Source organism: Pteronotus mesoamericanus, unplaced genomic scaffold (assembly GCF_021234165.1).
Source record: "Pteronotus mesoamericanus isolate MK-2021 breed Mesoamerican mustached bat unplaced genomic scaffold, CSHL_Meso_final contig_29, whole genome shotgun sequence".
Taxonomy (NCBI): Eukaryota; Metazoa; Chordata; class Mammalia; order Chiroptera; family Mormoopidae; genus Pteronotus; species Pteronotus mesoamericanus.
In genome coordinates, this window is record NW_026555123.1 from 162907 (window position 1) to 184881 (window position 21975).

At 48.3% G+C, this 21975-nt stretch overlaps 1 protein-coding gene across 1 annotated transcript; it reads right to left on the minus strand.

Annotated features, from left to right (window-relative positions):
• Positions 1-1947: 1947 nt before the first annotated feature.
• Positions 1948-21440, minus strand: CCL28 (C-C motif chemokine ligand 28). Its single transcript, XM_054575283.1, is given in 3 exon segments — positions 1948-2437; positions 8258-8384; positions 21324-21440. Coding segments are annotated over 3 exon segments (495 nt in total). The 5' UTR covers positions 21388-21440; the 3' UTR covers positions 1948-2133.
• Positions 21441-21975: the final 535 nt, after the last annotated feature.

Here is a 21975-nt window from a genome sequence, read left to right on the forward strand (position 1 = left end):
GGCGAGGACATGGCGAGAAGCCCGTTGTCTACAACCCGGCAGAGAGCTTCCATGAGACCCCAAATCTGCCAAGGCTGCCGCCCTGGACTTCCCAGTCTCCAGGACTGTGAGAAATCAACACTTGCTGTTTCTAAGCCACCAGTCTGGTATTTTGTTACAGCGGCCTGAAGCAACTAGGACATTGAGAAACTGTTTTCCTCAGATCCCCTGTATTATCATATGATCATAGGGAGAAGCTCAATGGGATTGAGGGGAAGAATGCTCAATTTTTTTTACCTAACCTGTCTTTAAGTTGAAGAACCTGGTGAGGCGGATTTTGCAAAACAAAGGTGACAAATAGCGTGCAATCTTCTCCCTTGCCTAAGGTTGGGATGCTCAGCAAAGTCAGGTTGGGGCCTGCTGTCCTCTGCGAAGATGGTGCTTGCTAGTATCGGCACCTCCAGCGCCTGTTGCAGCTCGCGTTAAGGTCAAACTGTCAGCAGGCTTCCGCAGGGAAGCACCAGGTGCACCGATCTCTATCTGAATTCCTCTGCCTCTGCCCCACCTCCGGGCCGTCCAGGGCCCTCTGCTGGGCCTGATAAGAGAACAGGAAGAGTCTGGAGACCTGACCACAAGGCTTATCTTGGCCACTTACTGCGTGACCTTAGGCAAAGTATTTAACATCTTTGAGCCTCAGGTTTCCTTATCCAAAAAGTAGAAATAGCAGTATAACACAGGATGATGGGTGAAAGTAAGTAAATCACCTGCTAAATGATAAAGGACCCATGGACAAAGCCAAAGAGGGGTAGCACTGAGAGTGGGCGTCGGGGGCGGGGGGAAAGCGGTGGCAGGAAAATGGAGACAACTGTGTTTGAACAACAATAAAAAAATTATTGTCAATGAGCAGTGTTAGACAAAGGTCGATGGCGATGCTTCAAACTCCATCAGACTCAGTACCTCATTGTGTCCCTTATCACTTCCAAGTCATCCTGGTGACACTGGTGCCTGGGACGGGCCAGCGGGACAGGGACAGGACTCCTGACACCTGGCGAAGTGGATGTGTGCTCTTGACAACTAACAGCTGTTGATGAAACCAGGTCTGACTCTGCACCCGAAGCTTCTGTGGCCAAGGAAGCCAAAAAAGGGCCAGCCCACAACATGTGGGAAAGGTGGTTAGGAGTTAAAAGATGGAGGCTCCTTGTTTAGGGGCAGTGTAACATCATCCAGCATGGGACCCCATTCCGGACCCCCCCACCCCCAGGGCTCTGAGGACCGGCAGGGGGTAGACGGCTTCTGGGGCAAAGCAGACATATTTTTTTTTTCCAGCATCAGTCAGTAATTATCAACAGTAGTTATTTGAACTAGGTGTTTTAGAGTGATATTCAGCTAAAACTTCTCTACATGGAAAATGAGCTTCAACGTTTACAAAATCCAAACAATGCAATAAGAAATATACAGACTCACACGGGAGGCATTCTTCCTGCAAATGTTGAACCTCGGCACACTCATGACAGACAAACCGGTAGACTTTTAAAGAAATCTATGCCACGGGAAGAAAGAAAAAAGGCAGAGGGACTGTCTTAGATCAAAAGATACTAAAGAAATAGAACAATGAATTGCAACATGTAAACCTTGATTGAGAGATTGAGAAAACTATATAAAATACTCTGGAAATAGTTGGGGAAATTTGAATGTGGAATATACAGATCTGACACTAATTTTTTTAGGTGTAAAGCTGATAATGTGATTATATAGGAACTGTCTTTATTCTTGAGGGATGCTGAGTTGTAACAGTAAAAAGAAATTTAGGGGTGAAGTATCATGATGTTTGCAACTTATTTTCCAGTGGTTTAGCAAAACAATTTATATACTTTTATATATAATGTTTTATATACATACATACAGAGAGAGAGAGAGAGGAAACAAATGTGGTAAAATATTAACAATGACTAATCTAGATGGCAAGAATACAGGCATTCCCTGTACCATTCTTTCAACTTCCCAGTTTAGAAAACTTTATAGTAAAAAAAGTTGAAGAAATAACATCTGTACACTGTGCTCTTAAAATATTATATGAAGATAAGTGTTATTTCTTCATTTCATTTTTCAGTTGAGTATATTATTGGCTATATTTGCACATCCTTTTAACAAATATCATTTTATTCTTCCTTGTTGGCTCCCAAGAAGGAACATTCCCAGGATAAATTTATAACCCGCCGCGGCCAAGTTCACGTCAGGAACGTGTTCACAGGTTCGCCTGGGCCGTCTCGGAGAAGGAGCTCAGGGGCCGCGTAGTTTGTGCCCCGGATGCGCCCCTTTGCTGCTCCTCTTTCTGTGGTGTTTCTTCTTGTGGCAAATGTGGCCTTTGGCATTTCTCTTGGCTGCTTGTCCTTTCATCCACTGCTTAACAGCGTGACTGTGGGGGCTGACACAGATTCTTCTGCGCTTGATGTGAAGGCTGCCGAAAAGAGAAGGCAAAAATCACGGATGGAAAGCACACAGATGGAAAGCACACGAATGGAAAGCACACGTAAGCACTTAGTGACGTGCCGGCAGTTCCCGCTTCCAGACACAGCTTGTTCTTGGGAATGAATCCTAACACTGAGCACCAGAAAGTTGAATCCTCACTACACTGCTGCTGCCTGTGGTTCCTCAGGGAGCAGCAGAACACACAGCAGGAAGAAGGAGAAGGTACTGGAAGGAGAAGGGGGAGAAGTGGGGAGGGAGGAGGGAGGAGGAGGGAGCGGGAAGGCGGGAGAGGAGGCAGAGGGAAAAAACCAAGTGAAAACAAATCCCTCTCTGGACCCCAAGCTCCATCCAACAAAGCCGACTCAGCCCTCACTGCCTGTCTCAGACACACCCTGCTCAGTCAGGTTTTCCTAGACCCTCTCAGCTAAGTGCCCTTTTTTCCCTCCGAGTCTCCGTGGCCCTGACCCTCGTCTCTCTTCTGGCCCTTGGGTGACCCCGTCTTTTATGTGAGTTCTTGTCTCCAACTTTCTCCTTTTGCCGTGGTGTTATTCTTTGAGAGAGGAGTAGTCTGGAAGTGTCTTGAAAAGACCTTGTTCACAGTAGGAATTCAGGAACTAGTTGTAGGTATGCAGCGAAAATCGTTCAACATTAAGGACAGTCTGGTTTTGTTTCCAACAAAACAATCAACTGAAACATTCTAGGTTTTCCTTAATATTGTAATGGACTATAGATCTATGCCACATCTCAGAATTTGTTACCTTTTCCTTTTTCTATGTGAGAATTTGACTTTGGGGGGGCAGACCCCCTGAACAGTATTCCCAATTTCTACTAACTAGAGGAATTCCTGCCCTGGCTGGTGTGGTTCAGTGGACTGAGCACTGGCCTGCGAACCAAGGAGTCCCTGGTTCGATTCCCAGTCAGGGCACGTGCCTGTGTTGCAGGCGGGGTCCCAGGTACAGAGCACTGGAGAAGCAACCACACATTGATGTTTCTCTCCCTCTTTTTCTCCCTCCCTTCCCCTCTCTCTAAAAATACATAAATAAAATCTTTAAAAAAAATTCTTACTATGAAAGATACTGTGACTTTTAATGCCTCATCAGATACCATGCAGTTTTTATTAAATGTTGCAAATCTTGCTGGCTCTACATATACAGTATTTCTATGTCTGGATAAGTGAAGTCCTGTTTGGGGGAGTGGTGGAACCAAGGGTGGAGCTGCCATTTCTCCAAATGACTCAAGAGGTATCAGTTTGTGTGTTGACTCTTGAAATGGGAGGAACAGCTGGGAAAGGTTTGAATAGTTTGCGCATAATCAAGCCAACAAGTGGGAATATTTGTTTGAAAGAAGGGAGGCATCTTAACAGGACAATACATTCTCCGTGTTACACTGAGAGCCTTCAAGAGAAAAGCTACCTCTCACCATGGCCACGGGTTTGCCTTCAGCTTTGAGAAGAGGAAACTTGGCAATAGCACTAATCAAGTGAAAAACTAGAACCAAAAAAGAGTGAAGTTCCTACCTTTCCCAAAGGCCTAAACGCCTCTCTGTCCCCAGATGTCGGTGGGGACCTGAGCAGAGAGACTCCGCGGAGAGCCAGACAAGTCCAGGGTTTCCACGGAAGAGGGTCAGGGCTCAACTCCATTGTTCCGCGGGGAGTGAAGGGTTCCTGGGAGGGGCACCAGCCGAAGGGCAACGTGGACGGGGACAGAGGCAGAGAGAGAGACCCAGGGAGATGGTGAGCCGGAGGAAAGGAGGCCACAGCTGCCGTGCGGGGTCCTTTTCAAAGGCTTACCCAGGGAGAGTTCAGCCTCTAAACCCAAGATGCTCTCACATTCAAAATCCTACAGCCGAAAGAGTGCTTGAACCTCCATTGGTATCCCCTCAGGATAAGAAGAGATGAGGTGACGCTGGCAAGAAGGTGGTCTCCCGCACAGTCCCTGCCCTCCCCCAGCTCCATTGGATTCTGGTGGGCGTGCCCTCTCCCCCCGCAGCCCACACGCACTGGGAATTTCTAGGTGGAAAGTTTGACTCTAAGAAATCACAGGCCGATCCCCTGGTCCTTTTGCCCACAGGAGGGTAACGAACAAATGAACCCAAAGAGGTGGCCCTGCCATCGAGATTGTATCCATAATTGTTCCCTAAACTTTATGTCTTTACCTGCTTCTCTAAGCACAACAGCCCTTAACAACCACTTCTGAAAACACACTCAAGCCTCCCAGCTAACCCTTTGTAACTGTCCCAAATTTCCTTTCCAGCAGACTACGTGATTCAAGAAACCCCAGTCCTCTGCCCGAAAGAGACACCTTCGCATTGTGTTTATGTCTAGAAACATCCAGAAGCTCTTTAATGAAGTCGCTGTGGAGGGATTTTTAAAGAAAGAAATCGTCTCAGATATCAACAATTATAATGATTATCGATAGGGTAGAAGACAAAGGACATATTTCTAGGCAAAAAAGGAAAAGGAAAGAAATCCGGTGAGTTTGCTGTAAATTAATTTATATCAGGTGGTTGTGATTAGTGAGACATCAGTCTAGTGGGGAATTATATTTACAACACCTGCAGTGTCTTCTGCATCTAAAACATTTGTTTCAAACCTTTGACATCTTTGTACACATTCAAAATTAAAGGATAATGTAGTCATGTTTTGTAGTAAAACAATTTGAAAATAATTTTTATCTATTTATGTTGTATTTCAGGAAACACAATACAGAAGATCTGTGATTTATGAGTAAAATATACTCCGTAGTCACATTTCATCTTTTTTTAACCTTAAATTTTTTTCCTCCCTGGCTGGAGTGGCTCAGTGGATTGAGAGCTGGCTTGTGAACCAAAATGTCACCAGTTCAATTCCCAGTCAGGACACAGGCCTGGGTTGCAGGCCAGGTCCCCAGTTGGGGGTGTGCAAGAGGCAACCAACTGATAGATGTATCTCTTGCACATTGATATTACTCTCTCTTTTTCTGTCCCTTCCTCTCTCTGAAAATAAATAAGTAAAATCTTTTTAAAAAATTGTGTAATGCTGATGTTAACAAGCACTAAAATGAAGACATAGTCCTAATACATCAAAAACATTAAAAATTTCTATCGGTATTATGAAAGATTCCAACAGATATTTTTATTTTGATTTATTGATTCTATAAGCACAGCAGCATTCTTCAAAAGGATTCCCTCTTTTTCATTGAATTTATTAGGGAGACATTAGTTAAATTTCATCTTTTTTGAGACAAGATCATAACTACTCTATATTTTTCCATTGTCTCATTGGCCCAAAAATGTCAGTTTACAAACTTGTACTTGAATAAAGAAATTATTTTTAGATCCAAGTGACTGGCTGCATGTTTTCCCTTACATTAAAATCGAGTCCTTATTAAAATGAAGACTTATTTTTTTTTAAGTCACATTTTCCCTCACGTCATCTCTACTCCTACACTTTAGGCCTCTAACGTGCATCTGCTTGCCCCCAAGACACTGCCTTGAAACCCCTGCCACCAACAGTCAGTGTCCCCGATAATCCTCGCACGTGCCCCCTGCTGTTGTGCACACCCGGAAACTTCCGGTGGGCCTTGCCCCGTGCCTTCCGGGGAGTCTCAGGCAGCCCTTACAAACTCCGAGGCCCTCTTTAGCCTGAGGCAACATATGCCAATGAGGTGAAAGGAACTGAAAATGGAGGAGATGACGGTTCTGAGAGTAGCCAGAGCAGCCTTGGGCAGATTCAGTGCAGCCAGGGAGACCTGCCCCAAGTATCCAGAAGTTTCTAACTTTCCAGAGCCTGGTTTATCCATGAACTGCCTATGAATTTGCACCCTCCAGCACTACATATTAAGACTAAATTTTTAAAAAACGGATAGAATTATGGCCGGGCATTTACTAAGGTTTTTTGAAGAATTTGGGAATTTGAAGCATCCCTCGGAAGGTCCCCGAGCGGCTGGAGGGAGCCCGCTAGGTGGTGTGAACTCAGGAGACGCTGCGAAGCACTTGGTCCCCTCCTTTCCCCCACACAGCCAGCCACTCAGGAAACCGGGCGGGCCATCGCCCCAGAAACGCGCTCACACCTTCGTACCCCTGAACCTCAGGGGCTTTGCAGCCCCCGGCCGTGAAGGAAGTGTATCAGCGACACCTTACACACTCTTCCTCTGGACTCCGAAGAGCCTTGCCTTGGAGCAGTGTGTCTCAAAGCTGGGTCACAGACGGCTCCCTCTGGGAAGGCGGGAAACGTGTCTTGACTCTCAGAGGGTGGCCTGCAGGGGCCGCCGGAGCAGAGTCCCCGCAGACTCAGGGAGGACGGGGCCTCTTTTGTCACTGGGGCATCCCCAGCACACACAACTGTGCTCAGCACCTAACTCCTAATCAATAAGTATGTGTCGAATTCATGAGTAAGTAAGCAGGTTCCCCAGCCGCTCAGGCGCTCAGGGATAAGCCGTGGGCCTACGTGTAGCCCAGCGCAGGGAGCGCCGAGTGGCTCGTTAGCCGCGTCTGGAGCCGCAGGCGGTGTGAGGAGCGGCCTGCCAGCGTGATGCCCACTGTGCTGTCGCTGCCAGTGGAAGCCGCTGCATGTCGGGGGGGTTTCGGGGGGCGTGCGTGGTTCGTCCCACCATCGCTGCTGAGAGCCCTGGGAAGGACACAGTGCTCCGAGCAAAGCTGCTCACTAGTCGCCTGTCATCAGGTTCAAGGGTAAAGCCAGCGCCATCGGTTGGCGAGGCGCCCTCAGCCGGGCAGGCCTAGGACCGTGTTAAACATGGCTGCCAATGTACTCTTCTGAGCCAATGGCCCCAGGGCTGGAAATGACTGGAAGCAAGAACAGAACTAACTGCTCCCCACAGCCGCCGGCGGAAGAGAACCCTGGAGCAAACTGGGCCTCGGTTCGATATCCCCACAGTCCCGGGGCCACACAACAGCACCCCCACCCTGTTCTAACCCAGCTATAGCCCAATAAAAGGTCCAAGCCCCCGCCTCCCAATGCTGGCCTATCTCTCCACGCCAAGCCCCTCTCCTTCCTTGGACACTAAATAAAAACTTTGCTCTCTGCACTCTCTTCTCTGTGTGGATTCCTTCACAGCCGCGTCACCAGCCACCCTAACACCAGGTGGACTTTGTGACCCCGTGGTCACCTCGGTCTCCTGAGCGATGTGGCGCTCACAGATGCCTTCCTCTCAGCATTGATGTCAGCATCCAGATTTGCAAAACACCACTGCGTTTCAGACTGTACAGTCTCTACGGAGCCACTGAGTCCACCAGAGTCTAACGTTTTCAGTGACCGAGCCACGGGTGAGGGTAGGACGGGGTGAGAGGGTTCACCATGAGCCAACAGCCCAGAATCAAGAGCAAAGACGGGCGGCAACCGAGCTGGAGGACAGGTGGCAGCTGTGACGGGTGCAGCCATCTCTGCCCCTCTGTTTGACCCTCACACTCCCCCTCGATGAATTCAGGGGTAAAAAGGACGGCACCCCCCATGCTGGCCTGGAGAAAGCTACAGTTAGAGCCATGAAGTAGAGCAGTCACCTTCTGTTTTTATTTTTCTTCATTTGTTTTTTCCTTCAGAATGTCCCTGTTTTGCTTGGAAAAGTTGTGTGCCTTGTTCAGTGGCTGAAGGCATTTAGCCCTGATCTCAGCCCTGCGCTGGGTATCGTAGGGGACAGTGTGGGGCTCCGGACACCCTAGCACAGGAACAGGGGTCACGCATAAGTCCAGGAGCAGGGGAGGAAAGGTAAACTGTGGACTGTCCCCTCCCCGCTTCAGTGACCATTTGCATCTGGTGTATCGGGCAGAACCTTTCCAAGAAATGGTCGCCGTGCGGCTTTAGACCTCCACTCACATGATGGCAGCCAAGTCACAGTCCCCATCAGCTCTCTGAATGCGACAGACGTTCACTCTCTCCAGAAGCCTTCTGGAAATATGTTGGGAGACCTCGGTGCAGCAGCTGGAGGCAATGGGAAGTATGGCTAAAAGAAGAAAAGAAAGAAAACTTTAAACCTTGCAGTTTAGAGGACAATGGCCCAGTTCTCATTTTAAAGATTCTGGAGAAACACCCATAGACCAGTGGGACAGAATAGAAAGCCCAGAAATAAGCCCAGGTCTATATGAGCAACTAATATTTGACAAAGGGGGCAGAAGCATAAAATGGAGCAATAATAGCCTCTTTAACAAATGCTGTTGGGAGAGCTGGATGGCTGCATGCAAAAAAGTGAAATTGGATCATCAGCTGACACCATACACAAAAATAAACTCAAGATGGATAAAAGTCTTAAATATAAGTCGCAACACCATAAAAGTCCTAGAGGAGAACATTGGCAGGAAACTCTCAGATATCCCACGCAGCAATTTTTTCACCGATATGTCTCCTAAGGGACATAAAGGAAAGAATAAACAGGTGGGACCTCATCAAAATAAGAAGCTTCTGCACGGCTAAACAAAACATCAGCAAAATGAAAAGGGAGCCAACTCTATGGGAAAATATATTTGCTAATGATACATCAGATAGAGGTTTGATCTCCAAGGTATATAAAGAACTCACTCAACTCCACTCCAAGAAGACATATGATTCAATCAAAAAATGGGCAAAGGACCTGGGCAGATGCTTTTCTAAGGAAGAGATACAGAGGGCCCAGAGACATTTGAAAGGATGCTCGGCATCACTAGCCACCAGAGAAATGCAGATCAAAACCACCATGAGGTACCACCTCACATCAGTCAGAATGGCCATCATAAACAGATCCACAAACAACAGGTGCTGGCAAGGCTGTGGAGAAAAGGGAACCCTAGTACTCTGTTGGTGGGAATGCAGACTGGTGCAGCCATTGCAGAAAGCAGTGTGGAATTTCCTCAAAAAGTTGAAAATGGAACTGCCTTTCAATCCAGTGATTCCCCTGCTGGGACTATACCCTAAGAATCCCAAAACGCCAATTCAAAAGAACCTATGCACCCCAATGTTCATAGCAACACAATTTACAATAGCCAAGTGTTGGAAGCAACCTAAATGCCCATCAGTAGATGATTGGATCAAAAAATTATGGTACATTTACACAATGGAATACTATGCAGCAGAAAGAAAAAAAGAACTACTAAATTTTGCGACAGCATGGATGGAACTGGAGAGCATTATGCTAAGCAAAATAAGCCAGAGAGCAAAAGACAAATACCATATGATCTCACCTATAAGCGGAACCTAACCAACAATACAAAGATGCAAGGGAAATAAGACCAGCAACACTGAAAGGAAAAGAAACCAACAGAGACAAGAGGGAAGGAGGGAGGGGTGGGTGAGGGAAAAGGAAGAGAAGGGGCAAGTCAAGGAACATATAGCAAGGCCTCATGGACAAAACCAAAGGGGAAGAGTTGAGGGAGGGAGGGGGCAAGGGAAAGTGGCGGGGGGTTGGCAGAGACAAATGTATTTGGAAAAAAAAAATACATAAATAGGAAAAAAAGAAAAAATAGGTTATAAAACCAGTATTTACAGCATGACTTCTATTTGATAAATATACATATCTATGAAAAATTTAGAAAGAGATAAACAAAAAAAAAAAGATTCTGGAGAAACAGAACATTAATCCTCTCAAGCGCAGACGGATCGTGGCTCCGTGCATGCAGACAGGGGCAGGTGCGCCTCTACCTTTCAGAACTTACTCTGTGTTTTGCGGGAGATAAAACCAAGTCCGTACAGGCAAAGACACAAAACAAGTAGAGAGATGGAAAAACACTCCAGACGATGATGACGATGCGAGTGAGGCTGCAGACTGACCGGATAAAAGACGGAAGAAGCAACGTTAACATTGTTCTGAAGAGAGCGACCACATGGGCACCTGGAGCAGGTGTAAAAGTTTCCCTCGGGGGAGCGGGGAGAGGCCTTAGCCAAATCCTGAAGGGATCACATGGGCGGAGAACAATGGAGACTTATCCAGACTAAGGGAAGTACACAGTCAAGAGTTCTCAGACACGCCCTGGCTGGGGTGGCCCCGTGGAGTGGGCGACGCCAAGTGACAGTTCACCTGGTTTGATTCCCAGTCAGGGCACAGGCCTAAGTTTCAGTTTGGTCCCCAGTCCTGGTGGGTATGAAAGTTCTGAGATAGGAAAGCACCACATACTTTCCTACTTACAAGTCATAAAGGTGGGTGCAGAGGTATTCACTAGGGCAAAACATTAGAGACTGTCTGCATGTCTGCCCATAGTTAAACAGACAATGGTACCTCTAAATGGAATAAAGGATGAGGTAGGTATATATATGCTCATGTATGTGAATTCCATAATTTATTGTTAAGTGAGGAAAGCAAATTTCAGCATAAGAACTATTAATGATTCTATTTTTATTTTAAAAAATGTACACACATACACAGCAGAAAAGATATGGGGATATATAACCCCAAATTTATAAGCAAAGACCGCTTCTAGAAAGGGGACAGATTTTCAGCTGGCCTGCGATCCTTGTAATTTTTAAAAGCTTCCAGTGCTGTGGAGATCCGGAACAGGTCCCATAGAAATACAGAGTATTAGTGGACTCCACCTAGGGAAGAGGGAGCGGCATCAAAGGATGCGTGTGAAGTTTGGGCCCAGTTTTAAAGGAGGGGTAGGAATTCACCCAATTGGGGAGGGGGGGTGGCACATTCCGAGTAGAAGGAACCTCACGACCAGAGCCCTAGGGCAGCAGGGGAGGAAATGCTGAGTCAAATTCACAGTCTTAGATGGGGCAAGTGTTCTCTGGCAAGATGCTTATCAGCAATAACAGCACAAGAAGCCAAGGCTCCGCAGTCACTCCAGGCGTTGTCCTTGACCTTAGTCCCAGGTCCTCAAGGAGGGCCCCTTTCAAGTGCACTGGAGCTCTTTGTGGCCAGAAGAAAGGACTTGCACCTTCTTCCCTGCCCTGCCTGTACCAACAGCTCAGTGCTGCTCCTTTTGGAACGGAATCTTGGCTCGATTCTGGTAACCTAGCTTCAGCTCCCCGTGTGTGTGTGTGTGTGTGTGTGTGTGTGTGTGTAATACAGTTCTCAGGAAATTAGAATATACATACAATGTCCAAGTATACTTTAATTATATACTTACATAAATTCATTTACAAAAATGTGTGTCTTCAATAACTTGTTTCTAGCAAGCAGAGTATAACCAGAGACATTGAAATAAAGAACAAACCGACAGTAACCAGAAGGGATGGGGGAGGGGGGTAATGGGTGAAAGAAGGGAAGGGTCATCAAGGGACATGTATGAAGGACCCGTGGACAAAGCCAAAGGTGGGTAGGATTGAGGGTGGGAGGTGGGGGCGGGTGGGGTGGGGGAGAGTGGCGGGAGGTGAGGAAATGGAGACAACTGTGCTTGAACAACAATAAAAAAAAATAACTTGTTTCTATTCATTTTTTCCCCACATGTGGTGACAGAGAATGTTACTGGACAGGTACCAGCCCACAGTGGGTCTGCCTCGGGCTGGCTGCTGGTGTGTGGGTTCTTGGCCTTGTGCAAGAAAGATTTCACAGTACGAGTCCAGGCAATTTTGAGAGGACGTTTATTAAAGCTGGGGGCAGCGAAACAAGGAAGGGTCAGCACAGAAACAATGAGAGAGCCTAGGCGGGACGGCCTTAGCTCACTGGGAAGTCAGAGAAAAGGGGGCCTAGGGGACAGGTACAGGGGTGAGTCCAGGAGAAGCTGCTGCTGCCCACTGCTCCCCTGGTTGCAAGTCTCATGGGGCCCTTAGAGTTTAGGAAGACCCACGCCTCTCAGGGAAGATGAGGGGGAGGGAGAGGCCTGGGCAAGCTCCCAGGAGGGAGAGGGCACCTGTCTTCAATAACTTCTAAACCATGCATTTAAATGAACAGATACAGTTGAAATATAACCACACAGACCATGTAAAGTGTTAATAGTTCTGCTCAACCTCACTTCATTTCTGAATGTTACTCAAGTCTGCAGCAGCCCGAACGAGGGAGAGATTTCCATTCTTTGGCACAAGCTCTTTCATGCTGCAAGGATCTCTCTCTTCCCTCTCAATCTAGAGCCAGTCAGAACTTGCCACTTTATTCGGCACGTGAGCGATGTGTGTAGAGGCACACCGAACACCACACCGAACACCACCCAACCAGAGTCGCTGGAATAGGAAAAGCAGTGTTTGTTCAGCAAACATGCATCGCACCCCGTGCGAGGCCGGAGACCCTGGGTCAGAAATGTTGAACTGAAGCAGCCATGGAGTCTGCCCTCGTGAAGTTTAACGGAGGCGCGGAAGGCCGGCGGCTCAACAGGTACCTACAGCACGGCTACAGCACGGCAAAAGGAGGGGCAACAGAGGCATGTTCGACGTGAAAGAAGCCAGATTCAAAAGGCCACATAGTGTATCATTCTGTTTATGTGAAATGTCCAGAACAGGCAAATCCACAGAGACAGAAAAGAGACTAGTGTTGTCCAGGGGCTGGGGTGCGGGGAGCGGGGTGGGGGTGGCTGCTCACAGGTGCAAGGTCTCTTTTGTGGGGAGGAAATGTGCTGGAATCAGCGGTGATGGTGCATAATTCAGTGAACACACAGAAAACCACTCAACTGTTCACTTTAAAACGGTGAATTTTATGGTATGTGAGTTATATTTCAACTTCTTAAAAAGTGCTGTAGGAGAACAGAACAGTGGTTGTCCTTATATTCATCAATATTAATATCTTTATTTTCTAAAACTAACTGTTTTTTTTTCTCTCTCTAGCTACACTGTGCTGTCCATTCTCCAAACCAAACTGTTTTAATAGCCCCTCGGAATTTTGGAATTTATCCAGGTACCCAACCGTGCACACACCCATCTCACTCTGCAAGTTCTTACAGAGTGAACCACAGCCTATACCCGTATCTGCATCTCGACCTCCCTCTCCATTGATAGCATGTATGCCAGGCTGGAGGCAGAAACACGAGGCGTCAGGAGCTTCAGAGAGAACCGCCTCCAGGTGGTTTGGACGAGGGCAGTGGTGAGATGCTTCGGGATAGTGTCGCCCCCTAGAGGTTTCCTCATGCAGGCTCCAGTCAGAATCTTTCCATTTTTGAAGAATGGTGGTCAGCAAGTCCTCTGATTTCCATATAGGTGAGATTTAGTAGTGGCGATAAGGTTGGAAGGGGGATTCGGTGACATTTCTTCTGCATTTACATAGTTTTTACTCATATGATGCGTTTACTTGTTTGTGGAAGCAAGCTGAGAAGGAATTAGGGAAACTGAGCCTTCCTACAAAGACCAACTTGATGGCACCACTGCATAAGGCCAGGGACCCCAAGGAAATGAACCTGCTTTTGTCCTAAAACAGTAGTTCACACACAGACCCGTCTGATGGAGCAGGGGGTCCCCAGAGGGAACTGTATGAACATTACTGCAGATAAGAAAGAATTCTCGCAGAGCGGGCTTGATAAAGCATCAGGGCCCAGAGGCGTGAGGGAGCAAGGATCCTGCTTCCCCGCCAGCCCCTCTCCTAAGCTTCCAGAGACACCCTCCCCGCCCCCGCGCCCGCCGCTTTGCTTTGGGAAGGACCGTCCAGAATGTCAGCCCAACAGCTCCCCCTGGAGTCTCCTCGGTACAGTGATTTTTTTTTTTTTTTTTCCCAGAGCGGCGCCTGCCAGGCCAAGGTCAGTGCCCTGGGTACCGAGGGGAGCAGCAGGTGGCAGGGAGGGGGTCCAGAGCCGTGGCCCGGCTGGTAGGGGCTCTGACCATAGGAGGGACCAGCCTCCAACCCTATCAGACCCCTTGCCCCAGACTCTGAGACTGGAAGGACTTTTCTCTGGGACCCACAATTTGAGAATTATCAAGACTATTTGGATTGGGGAATCATGGGGAAAACCTGTCACGGCTGCTCGGCTGCTCCGCAAGGCTGAGGCAGGGCAGGGGCAGAGGGAGGGGCTCAGAGCATCGCAGTCCGCGCACCGGCCAGTGAAGCTCAGGCTGCACAGCCTCCGTGGGCAGGGTCTGCTGCGTGCATTCCTCCTCCTTAGCCCACTCCTCAATAAGCGCTCCTCAAAGCTCCATCCTTGACCTTCCCTCTTTTCTTTCTAAATTACAACCTATGTCAGTAACTTCAAAACGTCTTTGTCTGCTTTAACCTCTACCCCAATATCCTGGCATTTAACGAGCTGCTCTTGAACGTACACTTGGATATCCCACTGGCTCCCCTAACTCAATAAATACCCAACTGGAGACAGTATCTCCTAGCCCCTTAAAGTTCTTTTGCTCACCTCCTTTAACCATCATTTACCATTACTTGAGCCACAAACCCACGCGTCACGTCAGCCCGGCCCCCTGCACGCCCCACAGCCGGTCACAGACTCGTGTGCGCTCTACTCCCTTAGCATTGCTGAGATGCTTCTCTCCCTTTGCGTCCCTGCTGCTGCTGCTGCCCAAGTTCAAGACCTCATTAATTTGGCTCCTGGCCGACTGAGCCTCCCGGGTGCCTTTTTTATCCCAGTCTTGTTCCTTCTCCATGTGAATCTGTGGTCCGACAGCGCTGTGTTTCCCTGTCTTCACAACAAAGAGAATTCGGGGTCTGTATGATGTTGTCCTTTGGCTGGGAGCTCCCTCAGGACATCGTTCCACACACACTGTAGCACAGTGTCTGGGATTAATGCTAAAAAAAACGTCTCTGGGGCTGAGCTAAGCTCTGCTGTAGTCCTGTAGATCTTATTTTACATTGGCTTCAGCCTTTTAATGGCATTTAAATATTCCCCCCCCCTTTTTTTAAGGAAATAAGATAATCAGTTTTGGGTCAAGGTCTTATGTCCTGATTTTTTTTAAAAAAATTTATCTATTTTTAGGGAAAGGGGAAAGGAGGGAGAAAGAGAGGGAGAGAAACATCAATGCGTAGTTGTCTCTTGCACGCCCCCTACTGGGGATCTGGCCTGCAACCCAGGCATGTGCCCTGACTGGGAACCAAACCGGTGACCCTTTGGTTCGCAGGCCGGCACTCAATCTACTGGGCCACACCAGCTGGGGCTTATGTCCTTAAATTTCACAGTGCCTTTTAGAAACATACCATCCCTCTACCCTCAAGCAATTAGGGGTCAATTCAATATGAAATGAATCATTTGCCCCATTGCATTTAATATTTTAAAGATGATATTAGTATCTTGTTAAAAGCATTACTATTTCTTTGATTTATTATAATGTTATTGCTTTTGATTCTGTTGGTTCTGGGTTGTTATCCTTGTGGCTTCCAGTATTAAGTGGACTGAGCGCTTAGCCATGAATATCTGTCCCTGATTTGGTTCTGTCAGTTTTGGTCACTGGAGGCTAAAGCCCAACTAGAGTCCTGTGTTCAAGACCTGTTAAGAGGAACACTAAAGCACTACACACCACATCTGTGGAACAGAAACTAGGTTCTGGGTTTTAAGGAAAGGATCCTGTTACTGTGGAGACTTAAACCAGCTTCATCGCTTCCCTGGGTGTATGTATTGCTCAGTCTCTTGCTGCTCAAGTGCAGCCCCCAGAGCTGCAGCGATGGCAGCGCCTGGGGGCTTGTTGGAAAAGCTCCGCCATAAAGGGCACCGTGGACCACGGCACCGCGGAAACAGAGCAAAGGTCCGTGCCGTTGCTGGAGGGAGGACTCCCAAGATAAAGGGAGAAGCTGGTGCGGAAGCTTCGCTTGGCTGCTGAAGCCTATGACCGCAGACTGAGAAGGAAGGTACCCGGACACAGGTAACGCTCCGAGTGTAGTTGGTGAGGGGTACCCTTCCCTGTCCCAGTGGGCTTCCTGCCTTGTGGAGACACACCACATATCACACACGGATACCTCCAGACACAGGCGTCCACTGCCACCCCCAAGCTATGACGCGTGAAACTCTGGGCCCAAAGCAAGCCGGGAACCCTGGGAGAGCGGCTGGGTAATGGAGCGTGAAGGAGGGTTTTTCTTGTCCTTAACATGGAGGCACATGGTCACCAGCACTCCCCACAGCGTGGATGCTGGAGGGGTTCGGGGGTCTTCCTGCAGCAGGGTGGATAATTGGGGCCACAGAGGCACGCCAAGAGGCATCGCTGCTTAGTCATTAAGCATCTAGAGACAAGACAACCAGATTCGATTCCCGGCTCTGCCAGGATGTTGGGTGAGTTACTTAATTCTCTGTCTCAGTTCCTTTATCTGTAATATTAGGTGGGAAGGTAAGGGCACCTACTACCTGTCAGGGTTGCTGTGAGGACTGCATGAGTTTGCACACTAAAGTGCTTAGAACAGGGGTGACAATAGTAAGTAACCAGATAAATGGAAACAAGCAAACATTTAGAGGTCAACATGCAGCGCGGCCTGCAACCCAGGCGTGTGCCCTACACTGGGAACCCGTGATCTTTTGGTTCGCAGGCCAGCGCTCAATCCCCTGAGCCACACCAGCCAGGACTAATAGCCAATTCTTAAAGTACTACTTTCCTTTGTCAGTGGTCATGTTACACTTTGTCGGTAGAGGGCATTAGAGAGACGTTGACGGAAGGAGGGTTTCCCCGGCAGCTTCTCCCGCTACGGGCTCCGCGAGAGCGCAGCAGCCGGCAGCGCCCCTCTCTGGTGAGACACCTTCTGACAGCTTTACCCTGCAGACTGGAGAGCTAACCAAGTGATTATTTTTTGCCCTTAGTGGAGCCATGGCTGCTCCCTCTCCCAGATCTGGAGCTACCCAGGTTGGGCAGCTAAGGGGTGTAGGATCTCTTCTTGAAACCTCCGTCTCAGCCCTAGGAATCTCTCCTATTCCTGTGTTTTCTAAAGAATATAAACATGAGCACTTGTTCTAGCCTGTCTCTTGGTATAATGAATAATTTTCTACAATGGACTTTCCCTGTTCAAATTATTGTCTGGTTTTCTTCCTTGATAGGTCCATGATTGATAATGAGTAAACGAAACTGTAATGTTCCAAATTGTTCTAGGAAGTTTGTATGTTGTCTATAAAATAAATAGTGCAATCTCTTATGCCATAATTGTATGTGTTAAACAGGTATACTGTTATGATTAAGTGAAAGTGATTAATTTATAAATTTTTATTTTTCAATCCAGTTAACATTCAATATTATTTATATTAGTTTCAGGTGTACAGAATCACTGTTAGACTGATTCATTTAAAAAGAAATATGTAGACCGTGGTGCTCATCATTTTTTTAAAAAAATAAGTGTGGGTATAAATGGGTTCATATTTGTAAATTCATAGAGGAAGTTCTGGAAGGACACGCAGAAGCCAGAAGGGTTAATACCTCTGGGGAGGAGAGAGAGATTTAAAAAGTGGAAAAGAGGTACATTCATTTTTTAAAAATCTACATTTTATATTAAATATTTTTATACTAACAATTATTGAACAGCTACTAAGTGCCAGATACTTTCCATATATTCTCATTTAATCACGAGAATAGCTGGGTAACACACAATTGTTCTTTCTATTTTACTGATAAGCAAACTGGAGGTCAGAGTGATTAAGCAATTTCCAAAGTTCTGGCTTGGCCTCTGGGAGATCAAAGCCACCCAGACTCTTCTTGAGTACACCAGCATTTCTCAAACTTGACCTTCCATTGACCTCTGGGAAGGAGCTCATGGGTGTGTTCTCAGGGATCATGAGCTTTCCAGGCATTTCCTAACCTTTGGTATGTCATTTCAGTGATGATCTTTAAATAGACATGTTCTGGACCTTAAGGAAGACGATCGTAAAAGAGCACCTTCAGGACATTGGAACTTTGCTTATGTTTGTGGTAGTGTTGTTGCCAAGTCAGGTCCTGCCTTATTTGTCCCGGGCCAGTCAGGACAGAACAGAGCAGACTCACAATGCATTCACGCTGAGGGAGGGCCAGAGTATATCATCGTGGTTCAAACAGAAAAAAGTGGTGGAGAAAGAAACACTCCTTATTCTGAACATGGTAGTATATGCCCATCACACTCAAAATCTGCACCTCAAGAGTCAGTGTTGTATTCGTGTTTGGAAAGGTGCTTTAGTTTTGGCCAAACTGTATTTTATATTTATACACCAAGTAATATGGTAAAATCATTTAAAAGTAATTGTTGAGAGTAAAAAAATGTTTTCTTTCAAGGGGGCTCACACACGACTCACAGGGGAGAAGATTGCTGTTAATCACGCTTCCTCTCCAGACACAACAGAGGACACTTGAAAAAGCCCTGACTCACATTAGAGATACAATGACTGGGTCTTGAACCAAAACCTAGAACTTTAAAACAGTGCTGAGGAGCACAGGACAGTCTTTGAGCTAAAGGGCGCGCCTGGAGAGACACCGAAGGGCAGGTTACCCGGCGCGTCCTGTTGGGCTTCTCAGGGACGGTTCCCCCAGACAGGGAACATCCTGACTGTGTAGAACAGCTTCTGAGCACAAATGTATGCCCCTGGGAACCCCTCCTAGTGAGCCTCTTATGATTACAACAAGCAAGAGATCGTTTTCTCTCATGAAGGATGCAAGCAGCAGGTCTCTAGCAAGTGTCCGTGCAATAAGGAGCCACCCTAGAGAGGGTGGACCGTCAGTGAGAAGGAAGCCAGTTTGGGGCTCAGTGAAGCAAAATCTCCCACTTGCACCTGGCGGACACAGCCAGGCCCACAGAGCCTGACCAGGGGTGTCCGACCCGCGGCCCACGGGCCACACGCAGCCCAGGAAGGCTGTGAATATGGCCCAACACGAAATCATAAATTTACCAAAAACTTTATGAGATTTTTTTGTGATTAGATGTCACAATGTATTCAACGTGTGGCCCAAGACAAGGCGTCTTCTTCCAGCGTGGCGGCAGAGACGCCAGCGGGTTGCACACCCCTGCATGTGGCTTCCCAATCTGGCTCGGGGCCACAGAGAGTGGGTGATAGACATTTTTATGGACTCAATACTGAGTTCTGGGAGCCAGCCGCCATGCCAGTGTGAAGTATGCCCTCTTGCCTTTGGGTAGAATCCAAGGTTTTCACTCACTGCTTCCTGATTTGTGCAGGACACTGTGGGAATGGCAGTCCCTGCACTGTCCTATCAAGGCGGTCATTGCAGGGATCATTAAGGAACCGGAACGGCTAATACTGAGAAGGACAGAATGTATTTCCCAAAGACCCCAACCGTCACAGGCCACTGCCCCATTCCCTCCCCCGCCTGCAACAACTCCAAGGCCACCTATACCTCCTTCCCTGCACTGCTCAGCTTCCCCACCTCCCTCCCTCCGTGCCTCCGGACCGGCCTCCCCGGCCGGGGTCCCCAAGGGCCTCCCCAGGGACCTGGGACCGGACACTCAGAGTCCGCTGCAGACAGCGGCGGGCGGCCCTCCCTTCCACGGCTGTGCTCAGGCCTCTGCTCACATGTTTCCACCCCAAAGCACTTACTTTCAAAGGGTGGAGGGCTGGGCCTTCTCACACAAGGTAATGTGCCTCTGGCCCAAACAGCCTTCCCGGAGGACTGCTGTTGGCTCTCCCCAGCTGCCTTTCCTTCTTTTCAGCACCCGCTGTTCCTTGGTAAACACCATTGCGTTCTGCTGTCCCACTGTCTCTGCCTGGACCCAGTCTCTCCCGGGGCCTTGGCCTTGGACCTGGCAGGGCTACCCCATTGCCTGCCCTTCCACCTTGCCTTCTGCACCCCACCTTCCATCCTGCAGGCAGGTGCTGTCCCTGCTGCAGCGGGGACGGCGGAATGAGGTCAGGAGGCTGCAGGGAGGTACTTAGGTGAGAAAACATTTGTGTTGCCAAAATGCCCCTGTTTAGATAAAGTCTCAGCAGGCAGAGCTCTGAATCAGCCGCCTCGGCCTCTGCCATTAAGCCAGGGCACCCCGCCCCAGGTCTGGGTAACAGCGCATCGGACTCACTCCCCTCGAACAGTGGGGGTGAGTCCTAAAGTTTCAATGGTGAATTTTTCTGAAGAATCTTACAGAAACATGTCAAATGAAAACCTTTTCTCTCTGCCTTGATAAAATGGGTTCATAGAAATGGAGACGAGATTATGCAGATATTTCCCGGGTTCAGTGGTTTCAGCCGAGCGCTGGCGAACACCCCGGCACCCCACGCAAACGTGCCCCGGAGCCCGGCAGCTCCCGGGCAACGGCAGCGTGAGGCGGGCCGAGGCTGGGCTCTCCCTGGCAGTCCTCTCCGGGCACGCGGGGCCTTTGCTACCAGACCCGATTTTTCAAGAGAAGATTTAAACGTCAATTGGTATGTGTGTTTCTGTGAGTAGGCCTATGTGAGATCAGTCTGTTTTTAAATGCTGGCCTAATTTTTCTTTTTTTTAAAGCAGACCAAATACAACTTATATTTCACCTCTGTTCTGGATTTAGAGAATCTTTTCGGGGTAAAGTTTTAGGAAAATAGGCAGGGAGAAAAGAGTCGACTCAGTCAAGCATTAAGCGCCTGGAGGCAGGGTTCCCTAAAAGAGTAGAAAAGCTTCCTCCAGTCCAAACGGCGTTATTCTCTCCGCATAAGTGTTAGCGGCTCACAAGTACGTTCTCTTTGATACAGTTTGTACAGGTCAGTCTCCTGTATTCTGCGTCCTTCTTAAGGTCAGATTGCAGTTTTGGTTTCCAGTATCCACAGAGCTGACTTTGTCCAGAAAACTTGCACCTTCCCAAACCCCAACCCAGAAGGTCCGCTCTCTCCCTTCCAGGAATACGCGCACCCCCATACAGACGGTCTAGCAGGTTAGGGCGAGAGGAGACCAGGCATAACCGGTGCTCCCACCTAGCCTCTCCCTGGGGATTTCTTAAAATGCTGTCATCAGACAGGAAACTACAAGCTGCACTTAATCCAGGAGGACCTCATCTACCAGGTAGTGAGTCACTAATATTCCTGTTCACATGAAAATTCCTCTGAGAGATCAGGACTTTAAAGCTACGCCATTCTCTTGTAGATGACTGCTAATTCCTATCTGAAGATCGAAATTCCTGCTCCAGGTTGCTGGCAGCCCCTTCCTCTTGGGAGGAAGCCCCCCACCTTCCACTGGAGGCTGAGAAGCAGGCACCCCAACTCACCTTCCGAGGGGTAAAGAGCCACACAGACAGCCAAGGCTGCGAGAGCCAGTCCCGCCTGCTGCATTCCTGCCTCTCCCAGGAGCTCAGGCTCAGACGCAGGCACCACTCCGCAGGTGAGGCTGTGAGATCAGGAAATGAGGCTCCAGTCATCCTGGGGGGCAAGGCAAGAGCGTGAGGAAAGCAAGCCAGCAAGCCCCGCCCCGCACCCACACCCCCAGGCGTGGCATGCCTCCTTCTCAGGTTCCTTTCCTGGAGAGCAGGATCTTTCTTGTGACCAGTCCTGTGTCTGGCCACAGGCGATCAGGCCATGTCAGTGGCCATCTGACAGCAGGTGACTTCATTGGGAGTTAGGGATGTGCATCAGGTCCCTTGGAAACCCTTAAAAAAATAGAATAGCTATCTACAAGAATTCCTCCATGGACCCCTACATCAGAATTTTGGAGTAGGAGGCCAGGAATTTGAATTTTTAAAAGCTCTACCTGGCCATGTAGCTTAGCTGGTTAGAGCATCATCCTGATGTCAAGGTTTGTGAGTTCAATCCCTGGTCAGGGCACATACAAGAAGCAACCCAATGAGTGCGTACATAATTGGAGCAACAAATTAATGTTTCCTCTCTCTCTCTCGCTCTCAAGAAATAAGAATTAAAAATTAA